This window comes from Anastrepha obliqua, chromosome 3 (assembly GCF_027943255.1).
Source record: "Anastrepha obliqua isolate idAnaObli1 chromosome 3, idAnaObli1_1.0, whole genome shotgun sequence".
Lineage (NCBI taxonomy): Eukaryota > Metazoa > Arthropoda > Insecta > Diptera > Tephritidae > Anastrepha > Anastrepha obliqua.
Window position 1 is genome coordinate 13,879,789 of NC_072894.1, and position 25,739 is coordinate 13,905,527.

Genomic DNA, 25,739 nt, shown 5'->3' on the forward strand with positions numbered 1-25,739 from the left:
TTTTTTTATGATTTCCTTGAAGAACTTTGTATGCGTGACAAATTGTCTTTAAAATGTGCGTTTTTTTAAATAAATGTGTTATGGTTATGTATAATTTAATTTATTAGTTTTTTTTTTTTTTTGTTAAGCGAAACTCTTTTGTTAAGGGAACGACTTTTTTGCTATTTTTGAGGTTATGTAACTAGATAAGGTAATATTTTTATAAAAATGTCATAATGGTTTCTTTAGTATTTTCTGGTATTTTTTTGCTTAATGCCCTATGTCCCACTAAGAATGGATGACCGGAAGAAACGATTACACCTCTATGGCTTTAATCGCATTCGGTAAATTCAAACGCTTTTTAAAATGTGTAAAAAGGTTTTCAATGTTAAGAAGAGTTGAGAGAGGGACATTTATTATTCTTAAAGAAGCAAAAAATTAAATTTACACTTTCAAAATATTAATTTTTATAAGAACCAACAAATTTTCATTAACACTAAAATCTTCTCAGAGTGACTTTTTTTAACAGTCTTGTTTTTAATAATACAGTTTTTTTTTTTAACTTGTAGTTTCGGTAGGTTTAAATTAAAAAAAGAAACAAACTCCAACTTAAACATTTTCGCTGATTCGCTTTGATTAATAAAAAAGCACTAAATTTATTGCGAAGAGCAAATGGTTGGCAACACTGCACAACTTGGCCAAAGTGACGTCACGCACTCTCTGCTGGGCGCAATCTTGTTTCTATCATTCTTGGTTCAGACGGCAACGATGGGACAGTGTGTTGATTTCTTTTATATAAATTCTTAGTTTTATCGTCGCAAGATCCTTCTGGCCCCGGGTAGATCGGGGACGCTCGACGGACGCTCGAGGGAGCTCCTAAGGCTAACAAAGCCTCAGCTCTCGAATTTGGTGGGATACTGCGGGTCTAAATATCATAAATTTGGTGAAGGTCATCAGTAGCTTGTTGCGGACGCAAATCAGCCACCATCGGCGTCGTCGTAAAATGCATGGTCATCATCGTCTCTAATCCCAAGGCTCCTTCTTCCTTCTCTTCTCTTTTCTCCTCTCCCATTTATGACATCACAACGGACGAATTTTCAATATTTGTCCAAGTTTGCCCTAAGCAAGGGCAGTCATTTAACCTAACCTAGTTTTATCGTAAACAAACCGATTCGTAGCTTCTGCTACGTCAGCCTCTCAGCTGAGTTTGTCAAATTCGCTGAGAGCCGGCTGCAGGTCTGATAATAGCCACACCATTAAAAATCTTCTTACCATACGTGTGATGTAGTGATGTCTATTTTGACGCACAGTGGAAAATACCCCATTCATTACTCTTTCATTGCTCTCACGCGCTCATTGCTTTTCAGTTTGTCGTAGGAGAAAATTATTAAAATATTTCATATATTTTTTTATATTATTATTCTTATCAAATAATGTGACTTAGAGAAATTTCTAACTATCGAGACCTTACGTTAAAATATGTGTGTCAACAAATGTGTGCACACCGAAACGGAAGGAAGTGACGTACACCAAACAATTCAAGTCTGAAGTATACTGGTTGTTAAATTTATGCTCATCATAATAGCATTTACCAATGGCCTACGGCATGGATGGTACTCACGCACGTGCGTATATATGTACATATATGCATACGGACATAAGTAATTCAGCGGAAGTGATTATATTCTAATTCTTATGCGTATGTATGTAAATGTGCGCATGAGAGTATTTGGCGGAAGTATCTCTTTTCTAATTCCGTATTTTCAGCGGATGGTATGTAAATTGTCATTACGACGAGACTATTGAAGATGACAGGTGCTTGCTTACCGAAATTTGCGTATGAAGACAATAAGAAAATTTTTTGATTGCTTACAATTTATTCAAATAAATTTAACAAATTAACAATATTTAGTTGCCGCTTATCTATAACAAATTCTACCTGTATATAACGTGTTTTTAAGTAAGAGGGAGGCTGAAGCTCTCGTATTCAGTGTTGCGTTTGTATACATTTATATACTTACATTTATGTTATACAAGTTTTATAAAATAAAAAATAAGTAAATAAAATTAAATTAAATTTATTTCTAATCTTTTCAAATGCTTTTCGCAGTTTTCGATTTAGAAATCGTTTTCAGCTCCTTCTTATCGTTTAAACCGCCTCAAAACACTTTTCGCGAGGGGTACTTAAGTCGTGGTAGCAGGGAAAGTTTGAAGGGGAGAGCTTAGGAAACGATATTCGCGTTGTCTTGGTGAGCCGATGCCTCATTATAGTGTAGAATACACGAATTTTTGTTGCCAAAATTTAGGTCTCTTGTGGCGAATATTCTTTCTCAAAGGGCTACTTACTATTTAGTATATCTTGTATCGCCTGATGTGATTAAAGACTTAGGGATTTTCTTTTAATCAAGGCTTTCTTTCATCGCACACTTAAACGATGCATTTGTAAGACGTCATTTTTCGCACTTCACTGACTCATGTACTCTTAAGACAATATACTCTGCGTTTCGGCCCAAATTAGATTGCGAAACCATCACTCAAATCTCGCTGTCGATTGATTGGTCTTTTCCCATCAAGTGACTGAGGTACTCTTCAGGCAGTTTCATTTGTCTTTGAGCTCGTTAATAGCGAAATTAAATGCCCCGCTTTTCTAGAAGAAATACAGTTGAATCTGCCTTGCAGAAATTTTCTTAGTTTTAAGATTTTTGGTCTTGGCTTTAGTAGGACATTATATAGTGCTAAAGCGCCACTTGTTAGAACGTTACCTGACTTTAATCATCCCTCACACTTTTTGGTTTTGCACGTTTCGGGGACCAAACAGTTATTTCATGTGTTCTTTTTCTGGCTTTAAGCGCAAATGCATATGCGCTTAAGGGGTCCCGGTGGTCTGGAATTTTCAAAAAATCGAGTTTTTTTGTTCGATATTTCGAAAGTATAGGCTTTTAAAAATACACTGTCAAATTTTTGGAATATTATTCCCAGTATTTTCGATTCTACAGCCATTTTAGCAGGTCGAGTCAGATTCTTCACGCGGCACCATCAATCAATATTTACTCTCAAAACTTCAAACTCAATTATCTCAAAACAACTTTTTTTGGCCTTGTCAAAAAAAAAAAAAACTCTTCAACCGAATCGTCTGAAATTTTAATATGTTGTTCACAACATCAATGGCTATCGCCCGTACTAGAATCATATTATTATTTCAATTATTTCGTTTTTTTTTTTTTTATTTAAAAACTGAAAACAACCCGATTTTTAGAGTGTCAAATTCAAAACCGCGCCATTTCGTCAATTTTTTTTTTTTGTTCTAGTACGGGTCAGGGCTACAGTCATACTGATTAATAATTTTATTTTGGTTTTTGTGTTTCAGATAAATATAAGAGCCAAATGGACAACACCGTTCAGGTGCAATTTTTCGGGAGGGTCAACTTCAGCGCCATTTTTTAAATTATTAAAATATAAAAAAAATTGTCATTTTTGTATGTAAAAGAATTTAAATAAAAAACAAAAAAATTTAAATATCGTTTTTCATTTAGTGTAAAAAAAATTCCTGAAAATACCCTAAATTTTCGAGCTCTAAAAAAATTTTGTTTTCATTTTTGTATGTAAAAGAAGCTAAATAAAATAAATATCGTGTTTCATTTTTCTATTGTAAAAATAAAATTCCTGAAAATACCCTAAATTTCTGAGCTCTTGAGGGTGAAGTGGACCCTCTATTAATAATTTTTTTTGGCTTTTGTGTTTCAGATATATAATATACTCGTAGAAGAGCCAAAATGGACAACACCATCCAGGTCCAACTTTTCGGGTTGGTCAACTTCAGTGCCATTTTAAAAATTATTAAAATAAGAAAAACAATTTTCTATTCATTTTTGTAGTTGAAAGAAGTTAAATAAAAAGCCTAGAAATTTTCAATATCGTTTTTCGGGAGGGTCAACTTGAGCGTCATTTTTTAAATTATTAAAATTAAAAAAAAAAAAAAATTTCTTCAATTTCGTATGCAAAAGAAGTTAAGTAAAAAGCCTAGAAAATTTAACTACCGTTTTCCATTTTTTTTATTGTAAAAAAAATTCGTGAAAGTACCCTAAATTTTTCAACTCTGGACCGCCGGGACCCATTAAACAAATTGTAAATATATTAGTTTTCAGCCTTGATATTGGTTTATTGGGGTACACCCTTTATTTGGTGTTTGAACGAGCTCTCCACCTATTTGTTGTGTGCGGATTGATGTTTTCACACAAATGAAGCGTCTTAGCGTTGTAAGCCGATTCCAAACGTCAAATGGTTTTCTGCCTTTTTCATGTCAGAAATATGTACACGCGCAGGATTGTCATTTCCTGACGAGGGGCGATCGGTAGTAGGGAAAAAAGTTTCTATGATTTTGGTGTTTCACGCACGTAGATTTGAAACTGTGCGCTTCCGAATGGTAGTGGCAGCCGCCCTTGACATTGGTTTAGCGCTAGCAAATTTATCTTTACCAGTCAGATGAGAAAGTGAAATGCTTAGCTAAAGTGAACTTTAAAGTTAGGAATAAATGGAAATTAATATTAAAACTCACTTTATTGCTTAAATGAAAAAATGGCGCTAAAGCTATGTATTTTCGTAAAATCCTTTAATTTTAAAATTTTTTATGCAATTTGAATGTTCTAAGAGTACAAAATGAGCTAATGATATTTACAGTTTTTGTGATACAAATGAGCAACCCGTTTATGGGCTTGGGTAATAAATTCAAATGAGAGAAAGATCTTTTTTGCTTTCTGTTGACGTAACTGAGGTCGATAAGCAGCAACAATAAATAGACTAAATAATACGAAATCTTTTTTCTAACACAATACTTCTGAATTAGTTATATAATAGAATTGCAAAAACCAAGTTTGTGCGCTGTGATGTGTCAAACCAGCGATTCGCGCACGCTTTGTTGTTGCTATGTGGTAAAATTTACATTCGACGAGCATCACGCGCAATCAAGACGGGTTTAACCGTTGTCTTCAACTGCATGATACGCTCGCTATTCTTTTCTGTTGAAAAATATGGCCATTTTTAATTTTTGGTTTGCTAATTTTTATTGAATCTTTGTCCAGTTCATTATTCTTTTTTCAATCACTAAATAAGCTACATATGTATGTATATGCATATCTCTGAGTTGATATATTGTTTAAGCACCTTTTGGTGAACGATTGCGAACGTGGCATTGCTTATAATCCGTTTTTGTGCAGGCATGTTGTATAAACGTTTTCATGGTACATGGCTGCTAAGTTCATATGCAAATGTGTGTGTTTTGCTAGTTTTTTCATTACCTTCAGCAATTTGATGAATTACAAAAAAAATATTGTTTTGCCACTGCAGAAACATTTCAAGTGAATTACAAGGTCGCGCATTAACAGTCAAAAATCAATTTTTGAGATAATAATGATTACAAAAAGTTATGAAACAAAGAACCACGAATTGGTCAAACAAAAGCAAACAACAACTTGCACGCTAAACGAGGTATCTGTGCAGTAAACACGCACTTATTTTATTACTGGCGTCATTAAAAGAAGATCTTGCAACTATCAAGAGATATGAAGAATTCTTATTGGTTTAAAAATAAGATAAGAGGATTAGTTTTAAGAATTATGAACGTAATTATAGGCCATGTTACTAAAATTTAAATTAAATAACAGTTAATATTGTTGTGAGCTGGGTGCGCCTCACATAAACAATTGACCATCAACTTTGCAGAAAATTAAAAAAATAATTAAAAAAAAAAATTAATTAAAAAACCGTTTATTTTTTACGTAATGCGTCACCACAAAAACACATATTTGCAAATGCAACAGGCGCAATCGTTTTAGATTTTATGCCACAATGCTACGACATTTTTTTATATAAAAAAAACACCCAACACTCCTCCACCAACCCTTCTGCCCAAATTTGAGCCATTCGAAAACAGGTTTAGCAAGCTTTGTCTCCAAGTGTGACGCCGGGTCCACTCCTCCCTTGAAGTAATGTAGGTGGAGAGGGTTCCGCTTAGGCTAAGCGAGGGTATACACTATATATTTGAGAGCCCGTCGGTGAGGTCGAGCCTGCAGCCCAAACCTCTCAGCTTGATTGCGGTACCGCGATGTCTACCGGCAACACATTTAAATTAAAAAAAAAAATTAATTAAAAAACCGTTTATTTTTTACGTAATGCGTCACCAAAAAAACACATATTTGCAAATGCAACAGGCGCAATCGTTTTAGATTTTCATCAACAGTAATAACTTGGTAAAAGCCATAAATAAGTATTTAAGTATGCATAAGTAAATGTGCAGCTGGCTCTGGTTTTCACTCGGAATTTTTTCCCAAAAATCGACTAACAATGAACCTTTGTTTGTCTAGCATAAAATAAATTCTTCTTTTGAAGTGGGCGAAATTTTGTATTGACTTAAATTATTGGCTTAATAAAAATCATGTCCATAAAACCCAAGCGGGTGGCTTAGCAAATTAACGGTACTGCATTTATAAAAGAAACCAGCGAAATTCATTGGCAATTTCTAATTGCAATTAACTGAAATCATCCAGATTAAGATACAAACCGCAAACTACTGCCCCAAGCATACGAACGTATTTTCGCGAAAATCGATATTAAAGCAAAACGCGCAAAGTCTTATAGTCAAAAAAAAAAAAAAATAGTGATAATTAATTTAACAACTAGACCATTAACAAACTTTAAATATACATATATATATATTATATATATATATAATACTAATAACATTGAACAAGTGAATTTTCAATTTGTGTAATAGGAATTACCTTCTTATCCCTCACTCAAAATGAATAAGCCACCGGACAATAAAGTAAATTTACCTCCCAATTTACCTGCACTCAAATGGGACAAAACAAAACAATCAAACTTTACATCGAACGAACCGGTATACCTACTCATGTCCAGACCCAATAACTCAGACAATTTAAAGAATGTATCACCTTTTTTGATTCAAAAAGCAATCAACTCAACTTGCGGCGAAGTTGAATATTGCAAAAAAATTATTAGCGGCCAAATTTTGATCAAAACCAAAAACGGCTCACAAGCGAACAAATTAACGACATTAACAGCACTTTCAAACACAATCATAGTTGAGATTACACCACACAAGACACTTAATTATTCGAAAGGCGTAATATATTGTAACGAACTAAGATCAATACCCGAAAGTGAAATTCTCGATGAACTAAAACCCCAAAATGTATGCGAGGTGAAAAAAATACTCAAAAAAGTGAACAATGACCTGATTGAAACAGGATTAATTATATTAACATTTGCCACAACAACATTGCCAACGAAAATAAACATCGGTTATATTAAAACAACAGTTCGCCCATACATCCCCCCACCAATGCGATGCAAAAATTGTTTTAAATTTAATCACGTAGCAAAATTCTGCAAAAGTCCAAAGTCCTGCCATAACTGTGCAAGCAATTACCATGTTAACGACGAAAACCAAGAGAAGTGTAATAATCCTACGAAATGCGGCAATTGCGATGCGAACGGACTAACATGTACTAATCACACCACTCTCGACAAAAAATGTCCCATATTCATACGCGAGAAAGAAATCCAAACAATTAAGATCACCTCACAAGTCGACAACAAAACTGCACGGGCTATTTACAAAGAACGACATCCACACAACAACTATACATTTGCACAAGTCACCAGTCAACATACTTCTAAACAAACAACACTCAACTCACAATCAGAACATCAAAACTCACCACACTTTAATCACCCACTCGCAGTACAGCCAACAAAACCACCAACAAAGCCAACCACACCAACTACCAATTCTCTCACTGAAAATAGCATGGAAAGACAAATCATGCAATATTCAGATGTAATGAGCGAATCAGAGACAGATGACAGCTTAGAATCCACATCTACATCAAAGCAGAAGATAAAAATCCTACCAAAAAATACATCGAAACGACTACAATCACAGATAAAAAAACTTAACAAAAAAAAGTAACCCAACTAACACCACAACTAGCCAAAACATTAATTATCCTAATATTCCTAAAAACAGAACTATATATACTTATACATACTTATTCTTAACTTACTTACACCTTATATAAATACTTATTAAATCTTAATTTAGTTAATTCAAAACAAAAACACGAACACTTATCTATTCTACTGATATATGACGCCCTCACTAAAAATCATACAATGGAATATACGAGGATACCAAAATAACTACAACGAACTACAAATATTACTAACACAAATCAGACCACACGTAATTACCCTGCAAGAGACACACATCCAAAACTCGATACCAATACCAACGCCTATTAATTATAATATATACACATCCACAAACCCATGCAACTCATTTGGAGGATCTGCTATTCTTATACATAAATCCATACAGCATAAAATAATAAACCACACTACTAACACTTTTGATATAGTTAGTATACAAATACAGTCCGTACTCAAATTTACAATTAGTTCCATCTACCTTTCACCAAACAAAAACTTCAATACCAAAAACCTTCAAGATATATTTGACAGCTTGCAACAACCAATTTTAATTACCGGTGACTTTAATAGTTGGCATCCAAACTGGGGATCCCCCAAAAGCAACAGCAGAGGTAATAAGCTCTTTAAATTCGTTAGTCAATCAAGACTAATTCTTTTGAACGATGGCTCACCAACCCACTTTACAACACACCATACATTCACTCATGTGGATTTAACCATAGCTTCACCTTCCATAGCCCTGCAGAGTAATTGGCAAGTAGAATCCTGCCTTTTTGGCAGCGACCACTTCCCAATAACCACAACCATCTTTAACAACCAATCAAACACCACAATAAATATCAGACCCAGGTTTAACCTTAATAAAGCTAATTGGGAAAAATTCAGCACCCTAGCGAATATACTATGTCAAGCTAAACCACACAGCAATAATACAAATAAAGAAGCGGCCACGCTACACAAAATCATACTCCAAAGCGCAAATGAAGCAATCCCTCAAACGAATTACAATACGAAAAAATGTACACCTTGGTGGAACAAAGAACTCGAAAGATTGAAGAAAGATAGAAATCGCTTTTGGAATAAAGTAAAAAGACACATAACAACTGAAAACATAATTAACTACAAAAGAGCAAATGCTCTATTTAAAAGGGAACTTAAATTATCCAAAAACAAGGCAATGCATAAGTTTACAAGCCACATTCACCCCCATACACCCACTGGACAGTTATGGCACACTATACGTCGATTATGCGGCTTAAAACCATATCTTCCGATACACAGTATAGCCCTACAAGATCCAATCCAAACTACCACAACCAATAAACTTACAATAGCCAACTCATTTGGAAAATACTGGTCAAATGAAGCCAGCGACACCAACTTTACACGATCATTTTTAGACCACAAATACTCCTCCTTAACACCAATTAACAGCTTAACCCCAAGCAAAACTGCGCTCCAAATAGAAAGCGATATAACTCCAATAGAACTCTCTATAGCTTTGTCAAAACTTAAGGGTCGCACCCCAGGTACTGATAGAATTTCTTACCCCATGATAAAAAACTTACCGGCGGCCATGAAAACCCGTTTACTTTGTCTTTATAACAACATTTTAAACAATCAAATTCCTCAAATGTTCAAAAGCAGTCTCGTCCTCCCTATACATAAACCAAACCGAGATAAATCCTCCATCAAATCCTACCGTCCAATATCCTTGAATCCGGTCTGCGCAAAATTATTAGATAAAGTAGTAGCTAATCGGCTATGGTGGTTTGTTTCCTGCAACAAACTACTACATAGCCAGCAAATTGGATTCAGAAAGGGTAAATCAGTGTCTGATTATCTAGTATATCTAGACCATCAGATCACGTCCTCCCTATCCCAAAAAAAGCATTTGTCAATCATCTCACTCGACTTTACTAAAGCATTTGACAAAATCGGAGTACACACCATTCTAGACCAGCTCTTAGAATGGAAAATAGGTCCTAAAATATTAAACTATATCAAAAATTTTATGACAAACAGAAAAATTAAAGTAAGAATAGATTCTCACTTCTCCGAAACATATCCACTACAGAATGGGATACCCCAAGGATCCCCAATTTCAGTCATACTATTTCTTATAGCATACCACAAACTCAGCAACATTTTATCATTACACAAAGAAATAGACTTTCTGGCTTACGCAGACGATTTCACTCTCATAAAAAAAATGAATAAACATGAAAATACAAACATAAATCTCAACGACATTCACAACGATATTTTGAACTGGTGCAATTACTCAGGTGCAAGCCTCTCAACAGAAAAAAGTAAACACATACACATATGCAGGAAAAAACACTGTCATCCAAATATCACATGCAACAACTTTACAATAAACAACGCCGAAAACTTAAAAATATTAGGTATCGAATTTAATAAAAGATATAGATGGGAAGCCCACATTTCAAAACTTGTCAACTCATTAAATAAACGTTTGAACATAATAAAATGCCTTTCGAGCCCAAAACTGAATGCTAACACTAGTTCAATCATTGCCGCTACCAAATCTTTAATTGTATCAAAAATTTACTATGGATTATACCTTTTTGGCTATACACCTAAGTCCAATATCAACAAACTCAACTCATTACTAAACTCGGCTATACGAACCGCCTTAGGCGCATACCGTACTACACCGATTCGCAACATGACGTTCGAAACAGGCATACCTCCGTTAACACAAATGAGGGAGTTTGCCACAACAAAACTTTGCAAAAACCTAATCGTTAATGACCAGTCAACACTTTCAAAACTTACACACAAAATAATAATTTCTAAACGAAAACACAAAATTCAATCAACACTCAAACGCATAATAGAAAAATCACTGGAATTAGATATTCCCATCAATTATAAACCTAAGACCATCACCCGATTTCCTGGATGGCAACTACCTTTCAATGCCATAGATACATCACTCCACCATTGGAAAAAAGAAAATACGCCTTCAACAATATTCCAAAAACTCTTCTCAGAATTAACCAACAAACTTATAAAAAAAAAGTTCAAACTAATCTTCACAGACGGTTCAAAGAGCGCAAACCAAACAAGCTTCAGCGTTATATACAATGACAGAATATTAATTAGCAAGGTTTTACCTTATTACAGCACAAATTTTGCTGCAGAAACGATAGCCATATTTGAAGCAGTACAATATGCTAGCAAAACACCTGGAAAATTTGCAATTTGTTCCGATTCCTTAGCCTCATTAGAAATGATAAAAAATATAAACAATAATAATTATTACACAGACTACATAAGAAACTGCTTACTAAAATTCAAAAATAAAATCGAACTCATATGGATACCAGGACACGCTAAAATCAAGGGCAACGAATTAGCAGATTTAGCAGCAAAAGAAGCACAAAACCGCCCCCTAACTATGTCTCTGAACCTCCTACACACAGATATTAAAAAACATATAACAAAAATATTCAAAAATACACAACACTCCACATACGAACAAACAACAAGTTGGTACAAATTTGTTAACCCAAAGAAGCAAGCGATCAATGAACACACATTTACACATAATACTAACATAACTAGAAGGGAAATAACAAAAATAATTAGACTACGACTTGGGCACACACGACTAACACACGAATATTTAATAAAAAAAGACCTAAATATCTGCAAATACTGCAATACCTCAGCTCCAAACATCAAACACATCCTAGACGACTGCACACATTTTACAAACCACAGAAAATCACTAAACAACACAAAACCTACTGATCTACTTTTAAACAATTCTACAGAGAACATTATTAAACTTATAAACTATTTAAAATATTGTAATATCTTAAATGAAATTTAGCTAACACCCTACATACACATATATACACACCCAGTATATTAGCTTAAGGCCGCAGTAGCCATAGCTATAAGTTTTTTTGTATTTTATAGTTAACTATAAATACAATTGTCAATAAAAAAAAAAAAAAAAAAAAAAAGATACAAAATTTAAGCACTTTGGCATTTTTAATTAAATAATATGCAAAATGAATTCCATAGAAAGAACAGTTATCTGCAGATATTAGACATTAAATGAAAACAAAAGTGATTAAGCTAGAAAGCGGAACCGGTTGTCGGAAGAAATTGCGCTGAGTTGGTTTGTGCATCGAAACTTCGCTGCTCTTCCACAAGTCAGTTATGATGTTGATGTCACCGCAAGTGAACCACCTTGAAATATATGTATGCATTGAGGCACAGAGATTTTGCAAAGAATTTACTATACTTTGCGCTTTGTCTTCGCTGGAAGACAACAGATGCTTCTCACAAGGCCAGCACCGTAAAGAAACTGCACATTTTATTTGGTTAATAAACTAAAGAGTTTTATTATTTTTGCTTAAAATTTTTTTGTTCTTTCATCAAAATTTTTTAAATTAGGATTACTAAAAAATGTTTAACAATTTTTGTTTTGGTGATGGTCCTGTGCACTTTTTCCATACTTGAAAACATACGAATGCCACAATGCTACGACATTTTTTTATATAAAAAAAACACCCAACACTCCTCCGCCATTCTTTCTGTCCTACTTTGAGCCATGCGTGAACGGGTTAACCAAGCCCTGTCTTCAAGTATGACGCCTTGAAGTAACGTGGGTGGAGAGTGTTCCGCTTGGACTAAGCGAGGGTATACACCGATCAGCCGTCAGGGGGATGAATCCAATGTTTCTAAGGATATTTTAGAGCCCGTCGGTGAGGTCGAGCCGGCAGCCCAAACCTTTCAACTTGATTGCGGTATGTGAAATGGCAGTTTTGCCCGCGATGCCTACCGGTACCACGTTTAGCATCACATTAAGCTCTAGAGTAGGAGTGGTTCGAAGCGCCCCACTGATTCCAATGAGTGCAGACGTTTGAACTCGCTCCAGCTTCTTCACCGATGTTATACTCTCCAGTGAGTGCCGCCAGGCAATAACTTCATGTAAAAAAATTGATTTTACAGTGGTGTTATAGGAGTAAAATCCAACCCATCTTCTGCCAATAGTGACATTGTATGCATACATGATTATTTTTACTTTCCTTATCCTGTCCCCAATTTTAGGCTTTCACGTTAGGAGAGTGAGGGGAGTTGAACTCTGGGTATTTTATAATTCCTCGTGAATAGGACGAGCTACGTCTTCAGAGGATTCACAGACAAGCCGCAATCAGCTGCCCATCTAACAACTACAACAATTAGTACCACGTAAAAATTAGTGTAAGCCTAGGCAATCATCCTTCAGCCTCTTTTCATCAGCACCTCCAGCAAGTTAAATTTAAAGCACCGTCAATGGCGAGAAAGGCACCCACTGCGAGTACCAACTTCTTTAAGAAGGGCAGATTCCACTGATCTACCTTTACAGTAAGCGTGCTGGATATGCAACAAATGCCCCCGAAGAATTCCGCTTCTCGTGTGCAGGTCAATTAGGCTCTCAACGGTTTTCAGCAAGATAAAATGCTGATTGCCTGCCTTGGAAGTGAAGGCAACCTCCATAGCCTCTGGCCATGTAACTCGCGTAGTTACGGCTCAGCCAGTGTATCAATGGCCCAATCCTGGCGGTGCTTATCTATCAACCAGCCATGGTTTCGAAAACAGATTGTTGTACTCCCCAGGCTGGTGCTACTAGATTCTGTATTCATCGGAAAATTAGCGTCGAGAAGTAGCTTCAGTGATTTCTCGCCGCTCACCGCCCAACGTCCCTATTCTTCTCTCAGGTACCCCAAGGGGGCGGAACTCCTCGTGAGTATTCGTCTAAACCTCGAAGACTCATGGCAGCCCTCCACGCTGAAGCATAGAAGCTAATCTAAGAGTCCCTCTTGGTATTTCTAATTTCGGACATATACATTCCTACCCATATAGCACTATCTTTTACAGTTTCATCTTGAGGGAGACTTAATATTTTATTCCTATTAAGAAAGTGCCATTAATAAGCTCAGGAAGCTCAGTTGTCTACCAAGGTGGATTTTCTTTTCTAGGGAATGTTCTAAATGGGCAGGAGCTTTCAAAAGCACTATTACTAGCTGAAGTGAATCGCTCCCTCCGAGAGATCTAGATTTTCTCTCCGCCTTTCGGGGAGTAGATCCAACAGATTTCCGCTATATGTGTTCCAGTCCGTTTTACTCCGTTTCCTGTAGAATGATCAAGCTAAATAAACCTAAAACTTGCAAAAACATAAAAAATAAAAAAATTTGTTTAGCATTTACGCCATCTTGCGAGCTTTAAATAAAAAAAATGTTAATAAAAATAAGTTATTCCTGCCAAAAAGTCTTCCAAGTAGAAATTTCTAGGTATTACAAAAATAACATTCATTGTACTTAAGTACTAAATTTAAATTAAAAAATTCTGTTTATTTATGTCGTATTAAAGCTTCTTTTAATATTTGAGGTGTTCAAAAATGACTTTAGAGCTACGCTCTAGTGGGCGTTTTTGCTTATAATTTCATGTAAAATCCAAATCAGCTAAAACAAAACAAACTACCTAAGGTATATAAAATAAAAACTCATTACGCGGTAACAAAAAATGGGTAATGCCGGTTTCAGTTACATGCGCAATCGTATGATAGGGAATGTCAAAGATCATAAATAAATCACTTAGCAGCTGTAATTTAATGATTTATTGCATGAAATCGAATTAAAAGGGCTGCTGAGAAGCAGAAAATCACCATGGAAAATATCCTTGCGCGTACGCTGTCAGTTAAGTGCCCTTCCTTGTCGACCTTGAGGAGCGTAAACAATACTGCTGCATTCCAAGCAGCCACTTACAGCCGCCAATAAATTGGCTTTTCACATACACACATGCGCTATATTCACATAATGAGGAAAAAGCCAGCTATTAAGTAAACCAAAAAACTGGCATAAGGCATTTAAATACAGCAATAAGAAAAAAACAAAAGAAAAGAAAAAAAAACACAAAACTTGTTCACGAAAGAATAATAAATTACTTGGGTACATTAATATCTGACCGGGCGTAGTGCGTATCGCCGACCGCAAAGGCCATTGGCCAAACGACGGCGACAGTCGTTTTTTGACAGGTAACCTGTACATATTTACGCTTTTATGCGGGTATGTACATATGTGGGCCTCATATTTTTTATTCCAGACTAAAGTTAATACCAGCGCACGTTTAAAGAACAAGAACGATGAAAGACAAAGCATCCGAGCGAGCACAACACTTTCTGCGCAGGAAACTCATCCTTGGATGTGGAATTTTTCGTTCTCTGTTTTGATTATGGCTTTGACGAATTTTTAATTATCGGGTGGTATATAAACTGACGCCTATATAAAAATACCTACCCAACCACATTATGCGGAAATCAATTTTAAAACATCCACACGCATACATACATAGATATGATAGCAATTTGTTCTTATTCCATATAAAAATTATATTCATACTCCGTTTAACGCACCACACATTTGCTGAATCACTATCTTAGAGATATAATCAATATAAGGCAACATTTTTCCATTTACATACATGCTTTGCTTATTAAGAACAGGCTGTCAAACAGACATTGAATTGAAAATATACTTGTCAGCCAAGCGCCCGAGCGTGTAATCGAGAGCGCACTATGATCCACCTAATCAAGGCTTAAATGCTTTTAACGCACTGATCGGCCACTCGATCAATGTCACATCGAGTGCACTGAGTAAAAACTAATAGTAGCAGAGTAAGTGCGTAGTTTTGTATGTACATATCTGCACTCATCCTCCTTTGAAGGTTTGTAAAAATGTATATTAAGTATTTATCTGAACTTTAAAGTTGAAAAAAAAGTGCATTAATGCCACTATTGGCTATCACTTACCGCTATCGATTTCATTTTCGCTGGGATCGCGATTAAACACGTCACTATAGTACTGATCATGTTGTTCCGATTCAACACTTTGTAATGACTCTTGACCATCATCGGCCACTTCATCAGCCTCGGCATTGATGTCCGCATAATATTCTGGCTTTTGTAAGGTTGGTTCTGAATCTTGTTCACTTTCTGCAATAGCTTCGTCGATTAGTTGTTGGCGATGTGCGCCGCTGCTGCTGCTGCTGCCGCCTCTGCGCCGTTGGTTTTGTTTTTGCCCATTGTTGCCATATCGTTTGCGTCCAGACGTTTTCGATGTACCGCCACGTCGAAAACTGTGAAACGCTTCGGAGGAGGAGAAGCCGCGTGGCCGTGGGCGTGCCGTTGTTGAGGAGGAGGGCTTAGGAAGTATTTCGGATATGGTGGGGATGCGTTCGTTTGTGCTGCGATGAGGGAAAAGTCGTCGTTCTAAATACTTGGCGAATATTTGTTGTGTGATTTGATTTTGCCGCGCGATTTCCGCCTCGTCCAGCTGGAAGTCACCGGTGGCTAGAAGAAAGGAAAAAATTTTAAATAAAAATTAAATGCTATTCTGAAATAGTTCATTCAAAATAAATATAAAGGTCACGCAATTAACGGTTTATGTAGCAGAGCGAGATAAGGAAGTTATGAATCTATTAATAAATTTTCCAAAAACGGCGGGTAGATGAAAATAGTGCTCGCAATACACTAGATTTTGAGTAGATTTACTTGGCTTAAAAATTATCGAAAAAAAAAAATTATGAGAAATGCTTATTGCCTTGGCGTAGACAGTTAGACTTAATGTTCTCTGTTTCTTTTGCATGGAATGCCGTAGATTGATTATTAAAGAAAATTATTTATCTTGTGGTTTACAAACACTTGTCGGTATCAAAAACCACGAGATACTCTCTATCACTGTAAGTACAAGTATTGAGCTTGAAGGAAAAAAAGATGGTCATGTCAGTCTATTATTGCAACAAACTCAGTTCATCTCGGGAAGGGCTGATTACATCATCCCAACGGTGACATTCAATACGAATTTTGCCATTATATTTCCATGTCAGGAGAAATGGAGTTAGGGACTTCTACTAAACGACTTCGACACTACAGTCCACACAGATGGTGCATAAATGTATTATGGTGTTGGAGCTGGTATATACTCGTATACGCATAGACTTAGACTTGAAAAATCTATGCGTCTTCGTAATACTTTCAGTGTCTTCCAGGCGGAAGTATTGGGAATAAGGGAAGCTTGTATGCTACTAGTCGCCTTCTCTTTTAAGGGCAATACCGCTATATCTTTTCGTATAGGCAAGCTGCAATCCAAGCACTGTATTTAAAGAAAAAGAAAGCTATCTTCCACTTCCTTAATAATAATAACCTGTTAGCCCTTGGCAAAAAGCCTTTTGAAAACCGCAGGCCGTCATAGACGTAAATAACCTTATAAGGTTTCTCTATTGCATAGACTGGATATAGTCGTGAAGGAATAACCTTATAACTTGTCGGTAGCGATAATGTAGCAACAATTCGATAGATATGCGGAAGCGCTAATTTGATTCTTGGTGAATCACCAACTATTATACTACACAAGGTTTTTCTAATGATTTTTCCCAATCCTCGAAATATTTGTTGAAATCGATTCATGGTATGAGGGTACTTCCCTAATTGTCAACCAAATATTGGGGGGCTAAATCTTTATTTTCTTTAACCTCAATTTCACACATATTCAAGAAAATTAGAAAAGAAAAACCAAAAATACCTAATATATATTAGTTGAACATGTCTCACACCTCACACCAGATGTGAAGATCTTATGACTTCATACGCCTTTTCATTCTAAGAACAGTTAACCTTTAAAAAAGAATACTTTGCAAATGCGCCCACAATTGTGAAAGTAGTCTAAGTCATACTCTACAAGACAGCTGACTACCATATAAGCACTCATATTATCATCATCACTATCCTCATCCAACTACACATTTTTGTTCTAGCCATTCGAAAGTTCTGGTAGTTTCCCCTTGTCGGTGTGATATTCTATCTCTCTTTTACCAATAGCAATTTCTTATAACTGAACAATATATCTACTATGCTCTAAAGGCAAGGCAACTTTTCATTTTTGTTCTCAACAAGTAATCAGCACTGATGAGCCAAACTAATCATTTTCGTCATCAAAAGGTAATCAGCACAAACTCCTCAATAACTCCTCATTTTCGTTAAAAACTAATCAGACTGAGGAGTTTCGTTAAAAAGTTTTATTAAGAAATAATAAAATTTATATTTTACGGCGATCCGACCTCACGAATTTTCAATTTTTAGCCAAGCATCTACTCATTCGGCTATGGCGACCTTACAGCAACAACAGCCAAATTTCACACTAAAACTTTTTTCAGAGCAGCCACATTATAAGCATACAAATGCGTTGTCTTGGCGTTTAAAGTAGAGTAGATATATTTTTCACTTATATGAAATTCCTATTGGTAAAAGAGAGATAGAATTCAAACCGAACAAGCGAAAAGAATATCAAATGAAATTTTGATTTCCCCTTTAAAAAATGTTGTATATGCTATTCTGATAATGCGCATGTAAAGGGTGTTTTTTTTAGAGGTTAGGTTTTCAAGATGAAATAAAACGTATATAATTTAATGTTATGGCCAAGAATTTAGCTTTATTATAAAGATAAGGGTTTGCCATTATGTTTTAAAAATGATTTCGGGCAAGTGGCCGCCGCGGCTGGCTCGAATAAATTCCAGCCGAGAGGCCCAATTTTCGACCACTTTTTACAGCAATTGGGGCCGTATGTCAGCAATAACGCGCCGAATATTCTCTTCCAAGACGTCAATCGTCTCGGGCTTATCTGCGTAGACAAGCGACTTCACATAGCCCCACAAGAAATAGTCCAGCGGTGTTATATCGCACGATCTTGGAGGCCACGCCACAGGTCCACGGCGCGAGATAATGCGCTCACCAAAAGTTTCCTTCAGTAAATCGATTGTTGCGTTGGTTGTATGGCATGTAGCGCCGTCTTGTTGGAACCAAAGGTCGTCCACATCAACATCGTCCAATTCAGGCACGAAAAAGTCATTAATCATGGTTCTATAGCGCTCTCCATTGACTGTAACATTATGGCCCGCTTCATTTTTAAAGAAATATGGACCAATGATTCCCTCTGCCCATAGAACACACCAAATAGTGACTTTTTGAGGATGTAACGGCGTCTGAGCAATGGCTTGTGGATTATGTTCACTCCAAATGCGACAATTTTGCTTATTGACATACCCATTCAACCAAAAGTGAGCTTCATCGCTGAACAAAATTTTCTTCGATGCGTCGCGCGAACCGAACCATTATTTTCGTAATAAATTTGCACGATTTGCAAACGTTTTTCAGGTGTAAGTCTATTCATTATGAAATGGCAAACCAAACTGAGCATAAATCAAGCGACAGCTGTCAAAAAGACCATCTACGAAAAAAGTAGTGCCAACTTGAAAACCTAACCTCTAAAAAAACACCCTTTATTAGAGACTAATAAAATACTTGTAAATGTGTTGGAATTTTTGTCGAAACTATTTTTTCCAGGGTACGTTCTTAGAAATCAGCGAAATATTATTAAGCTGTCGAATATTTAGAAAATAGGCTCTTTATTTTCTTAGTTTGAATAAATAAATGTCTGAAGTTTACAAAACTAAGAAAGAAATGCTAAAATGAATGATTATGATTTTGGAAATATATACATACGTGCAACCAAGTTGGCCCATTTATCTATCACAACTGCTATTGAGGTCGCAAAAAGCATTTTTTTGCTCAGCGCCCACAATAAAAAAAAATGATCATGAACATATCTAAAAATGAAATAACAGTATTTTCTATATTTTTTGTTTGCCTTATGAGGAACAGCAGGCAATATTAACCTAATCGATTTTGCGCTTCATCAATCTATTCATTAAAAAAAAAACATGCAGTATGGCTGCATAATAAGCGGCATTTACTCGTCAATATCCATAATTATAAGTTGATAGCACGAAAAACACAACACAAAAAAAAAACTGACGTGGCTGTGATTTGTGCTGCGATGTTTCATTATATTACTTACAAATAAATCTGACAAGTGTTGCTTCAGGGTGTAATCGAATAATTGGCAAGTACTTATCTATGTACATATAAGTACAGACGTGCCCCAAAATGCAAAGGAATACAAGTGTCGTGTCATCTTCAGTGTCATGTATTACACAATCAAACATTTTTTTATGTATTTTTCTTATAGTTTAACATCAGCTTACGCATCGCATTGAGGCACAGACAGCCGGCTCTTAGGTTATGAATATAAGCTGATATTTAATTTTATTACCACTACCGCTTTTAATTGCGTTTTTGTGTAACTAGCGCCTACATCTAGCTACAACAACACATTAATGATCCTGCCTTTGTGCACGCGCCTCGCTGTTTTACACACATGCTTTGGGTGCTCAACTTTCTATCCTTGACACACATTCGCACACACTCAGCCACTGAAGAGCGTCTGCGTACAAGTGTACAAGTGAGCAGCGGTAAATACCGACTTATTTAGATACCTCAGTTGTGAGTAAGCAAAAGAGCAAGACAAGCATAGAAAACCATTGTTTACCGTAGTATAAATGCAAATTAAAAAACAATCGAAATTTCTTTAGGCGTTAAGAAGTCGGAATAAATAAACAAATATTGATAGTGTGAAACAAAAGAGAAGCAAACATGATCACACAAGCGTCACATGCGTCTCATGCATACATACGTCAGCAAAATGGCATTGGAGTGCGATATTTGATTTATTTGCTCATTTTATTTGGCGCTTTGTTAAGGTGCAAATATTTCGCACCAGTCGATACGCATCATAAATGCCTTTTGCAGCGATAAAAAAACGTGATTTAAAATTTTTGAATCTCTAATTAAAGTGTCGTTGAAAACTCTCTGTAGGGAAAATACTATTTGTGTACTAGAATACTTATTCTTCTAGATTGGCGCGATAAACGCTTACGCGACTTTGGCCGAACCTCGACTTTGGCCCTTACTAGAATACTACCAGTTTACTTTTCAGCTCAAATAGTTTGTGTGCTATATTTTTTCTAAGTTAGCAAGTGGTATTTTTAACAAGGCGATGCCCTATGAAATGGCAATTGCCCCGCATCATCATGCATCAGCAAAACACCAGATAAAATTTCAGCTCATATTAAGCAAAAAATATTCCGGTTCAATATGTTTTTAAAATAACCTGCTTTAGACCAGTTAAAATATAAAAAACATCCATTCCATTATGTTCCGACGTTTTAAACAATTCGTTTTCATATTAAAAGTGAATTTTTTTTCCTTAAATTAAATGACACTTCTTTCAGGTGCAGTAACTGATTAGTTAAAAATTAAAACAAAAACAAACAACAAAACAAAAAGTAAAAGTTTTAAAAATTAAAACAATTCTTTAACAAAAAACTATTGTGTATATACAGTCACGTACAGCTTATCTGATACAGCCACGTTTTCTTTTTATAAAGTCGTCTACATTTCATAATCATTCATTTGTCAACATGAAATACAAAAAAATGTACACTCATTTCATTGTGATGCAAAAAAAAAAACAAAAAAAAAAACAACTATAACAAATCTGATCTTAAAACGACGATTCTGGTAGAGTAGCACCAAATTAGTCCAGAATAAACAAGTAAATGTATTGACTCTGAAAATCTATTGACTGAAAATAAAGGATACCCAACAAAGTACTAAATACCTTAAAATGTTAAAAATTAGAAATAAATAGTTGCTCTTTTTTGACTGCATCATTGAAGCTGCAGTGTGAATTCTCTCTATGTTTTTGTTTTTGTATTACATTGAAATAAGTGGACACTGTTTTGTATTTTATCTTGAGAAATAAAATGAAACAAAATATCTGCATAATCTGCCTTTTCATTTGCGCAAAATATTACTGTTTTAAGCCGACTCCGAAAGGCAGACCAGGAGCTTTTTTAATGGCAAAGGATTTCCTGTTTTCTTTTCCAAACTTAAACTTAGTTATCTAGAAAAGATCCTCTAATTTTTTTTTTATTTTTATTTTTTTTTATATATATCTTTTTTATATATTTGTTTGTATTTATTTATATTTTTAATTTAGTTTTTTATTTAATTTATTTTTTATTCCTTTTTTTCTATTTTTTATTTTTATTTGTTTATATTTTTTATTTTATCTACTTTTTTAATTATATCAATAGTACAGAGTAGGTACTAGATCTTTTAATAGTACTTCAACTAACTAGAACGATTTCAGCATGAAAATTTCCTAATCGAAATTTTTACAACTATTCATTATCAAATCAATACAATACAGCTTAACAATAATAATATTTTAATAATTATAATTACATAAATTTTAATAATAATAATAAATTGGCGAACTCCTGTAAGGAGGAACTCAAACGTCTCGAACGTGCACGAAACATCTCCCTTATCTGGGTTCCAGGGCATAGGAACATAGAGGGAAATGAAATTGCTGATGAGCTTGCCAGGAAGGGGTTGACAGAACCGGTTTACACTGTCTCCTTCGCAAGACAGATGGAGGTCTGTCTCATCGTATGCTATTTCGAAAACACTATGGCCTCAATACGATAGAAACAGAACGCTTCAGGTGATGGGAATCCCCCGCCATTCAATTTCCAAACTCATTGCGGTGAAGCTTGGAACTCCGTAGTATGGGGATCCTGCAGTGAAAGAGACTCTGGAACACTTTCTCTGCAAATGTCCGGCTCTGGCGGCTAGGCGCTTGAGATTCCTTAGCGTGCCCTTTTGGGATGACTTGAAGAAATTCTCCAGCCTAGATCCCTTTTCTCTCCTCCACTACATCAACAGCACTGAATGGCTGTAGACGGTTTTTCTCTTCCCAGGTAGTGGTCTACATTATGGGATCAAAACGGCGCGTAAGTGCTACTTGAAGTACTCCTGCCATCTTACCTACCTACCTACCTAATAAATTTGCAGGCAAATTGCGCATTTTATTACTGGTATCACTCTAATCAATGACGAACAAGTATGATTGCGTCTATTAAATACCAGTGTCTGAACCAACATTATTCCATACTAGTTTCGCTTTTTCCTACAGGGCTGTTATTCCACTGAAATTATAAGTTTGTATGTATTGGTTTGCTTAAAGACGCCCTCGGAACACAATTATAATTAATTAATTCATAAACTAGTGTTGGTAAAATAGTGTTTTCTTTTTATCTAAAAGATCCACTTGTATAACCATAATCTGAATTCGAATAATTCTGGTCTGAAATAATATCGGCAGACGAACTCGTTTTCTGGAAAAACGTCATAGACAAAAAAATTTTAAATTCGAGAGGAACGACTTCCAATTTGTCAATTTACTATGACTTTATCAGTAAAAAGTACACATTTTCATCTAAAAATATATTTTCATATAGAATAGATGTAATCGTTTTTTACACAGCTTAAAATAAGAGCTTGCGGTCATTTCTGCATACTTAATTAAATATAAATTGTTTTTCTGCTTTTGTTTTGTCACTCTTCTTGCAAACGAGCGGCATATTTGTGACCATAAATCTTTTCGTGGTGCAAAATTAATCACCCTATCGGAGGATTTACAATTGTTGCAAATGAGATCGTACGTCAATCATAATTGGCAGCAGTAAACTTGACAGCTGCAGTATACAAGCAGAGAGGTGGAAAGGTCAAAATAAAGATTCCCATCACTCAAAATCATTTGTTTTATTTAGTAAAAATTGTTATTCAAAAACAAAATTTGGTGATTAATTTTGTACCTTTTTGTGTTATTTAAGTTACACTTTGCTGATAAGCTGTAGCTGTCAGCTGCCGGAAATTTTTAAATATACATACATTTTTTTCTAATCTTCTAATGTTCCAATGTTCCAATCTTCTACAATGTTTTGTAAGTAACAGTTTTTGAGAAATGTACAACTTTTTCCAATACACAAAAAAATCAATAAAATATCCATTCAGGTTATGTTTCTCAACTTCTTCTTACTTTCAACAGTACGAAACAAAGATACCAATTTGACGATCCCAATTGTGCAACATTCCGTCAGATATTATAAGTAGTTTAATTTTATTCTTAATGAATTTTCATTATTATGCATCCGTTCGCGAGTATACCCGTGAGTTCATCGAGGATGACGACCGTAGTGGCAGGCCATTGACAACGGATTAAAACTGATGAAAACATTAATAAAGTGAAAAAAAAATGATCAATAACCGCAAATTAACCACCAGGAAGTTGGTAGAGGACTTGAATATTTCTCATCGATCCGCACAAAACAGTTCATGTTTCGATTTGCGCCGTGTTGCTGCAAAGTTGGTTCCAAGCGACCTGAATTTCATAAGTCCATATCGCCAAAGACATGATTTCCAAGGCTGAATCCGACCCAACATTTATCGTTCGCGTCAAATCTGGAGACAAAGCGTGGAAGATGCAAGATTACGAGTACGACACGCAATCCAAACATCAGGTGACGAGTGAGTGGAGAACACCGAATGAACTAAGAACAAAAAACAAGTCACAAAAAAACACCCGTGCTAATAATTTATGTATTGTAATACAGCGGTACTGTTTACGTCTTTTTTTGACGATTTATTTAGCGTTATGAGATGTTTACGTGAAGGAATTCGTCAAAAGACGAAAGGATTTGTGAATTTTTTACCAAGAATACCATTCAACAGCCATTTCTGGTTTGCTTTTTGATGGTGAAGTAGGGTTCAAAAGTGCCGTCGCACTTAATAGGGACCATCGTCTACTGCGTCGACACCCTTCCCGGGTCTACTTTCTGCACTACTTCGGGAGGACCCAGAACGGCATCTATAAAGAACCAATTCTATTCTCACACATCTGGGTACATCATATTTGTAAGCAGCTTTCATGCTATAGGCTCGTCTTCTTGTGTCTCTATCTGTGCGGCTTCGTTTTGTTGCACTGTGTCGAGGCCTATCCTTTTTTTCCGTAGTACGTTCCGACGCGATCCAGTGTTCGAGCATTTTGCTGATTATGTTGCTGCTGCGTCATCGCTCGGCACTTCGCAGTGTATGCACTTGGGATCGCTTACCTTGCAAATGCGGTGCAGGTAATACCGGAAGTATCCATGGCCAGAGAGGAACTGAGTTAAGAAGTAATTCACTTCCCCGGTAAGCTGGGGTAACTCTCCCCACTGTTCGTTGTACGGCCTCGGGCACTTGGGGCTTGGCTTTGGAGTTTAGCCATAATTAATTCCCCATACTTCGCTGCCATACAGGAGAAATGAGTCTGTGGCGGTCATGATTAACCTTCTTTTGCTTTGTGTTGACCCACCGATGTTTGCCATTAATCTGCTTAGCATCCCCTGCAGTCAAGTAGAATACCTAGGTATCTCACTACTTTTTAGACTTTGTGTCATCAGGATGACTTTAGTCTTACGTTTGGCGAGTTCCAGGCCGTGACCCTCAATCCATATTTGCGTCCTTATCACAAATTGTTTCAGGTTTCTCCTAGCGTCCTCACTGTCCCGGGCTGGTATGACTGCCAATATATCATCCGCGTATCCCACTAGACATGTATCTTCTGGCATTTCTATGCTCAAGATCTCGTCGAACTCAGTCGTCGTAGCTCAGTCAGTAAGGATTCACCCGAAATGAGTCGCTGTTTGAAATTAAGTAAATTTATGACGCCTCTGCGGGCTATACCGAAATTACAATTCCAGAAATGTTTCGCGAGCTTGCTCAAACGCTGACATAAGTGCATTGTAGTGGATGGGGAGAACTTTGAGGGCGAGAATATCACTTTTGGGGAATAAACTTGTATTTTGAATTTTCAGAATATATTCCAGGAAGTTTTTGATCAAGGTGGCTAGCTGCCAATCGGTCTCATAATTTTGCAACAGAA

General features: G+C 35.9%; 1 protein-coding gene across 2 annotated transcripts in view; it reads right to left on the reverse strand.

Annotated features, from left to right (window-relative positions):
• Positions 1 to 25,739, reverse strand: part of LOC129241530 (GATA zinc finger domain-containing protein 10) — a 148,416-nt gene that overhangs the window by 72,643 nt on the left and 50,034 nt on the right. For both annotated transcript variants that reach the window (XM_054877921.1, XM_054877920.1), the window contains exon 2: positions 15,824 to 16,363. In XM_054877921.1, coding sequence (XP_054733896.1) covers positions 15,824 to 16,363 — 540 coding nt within the window. The remainder of the gene's footprint in view (positions 1 to 15,823; positions 16,364 to 25,739) is intronic.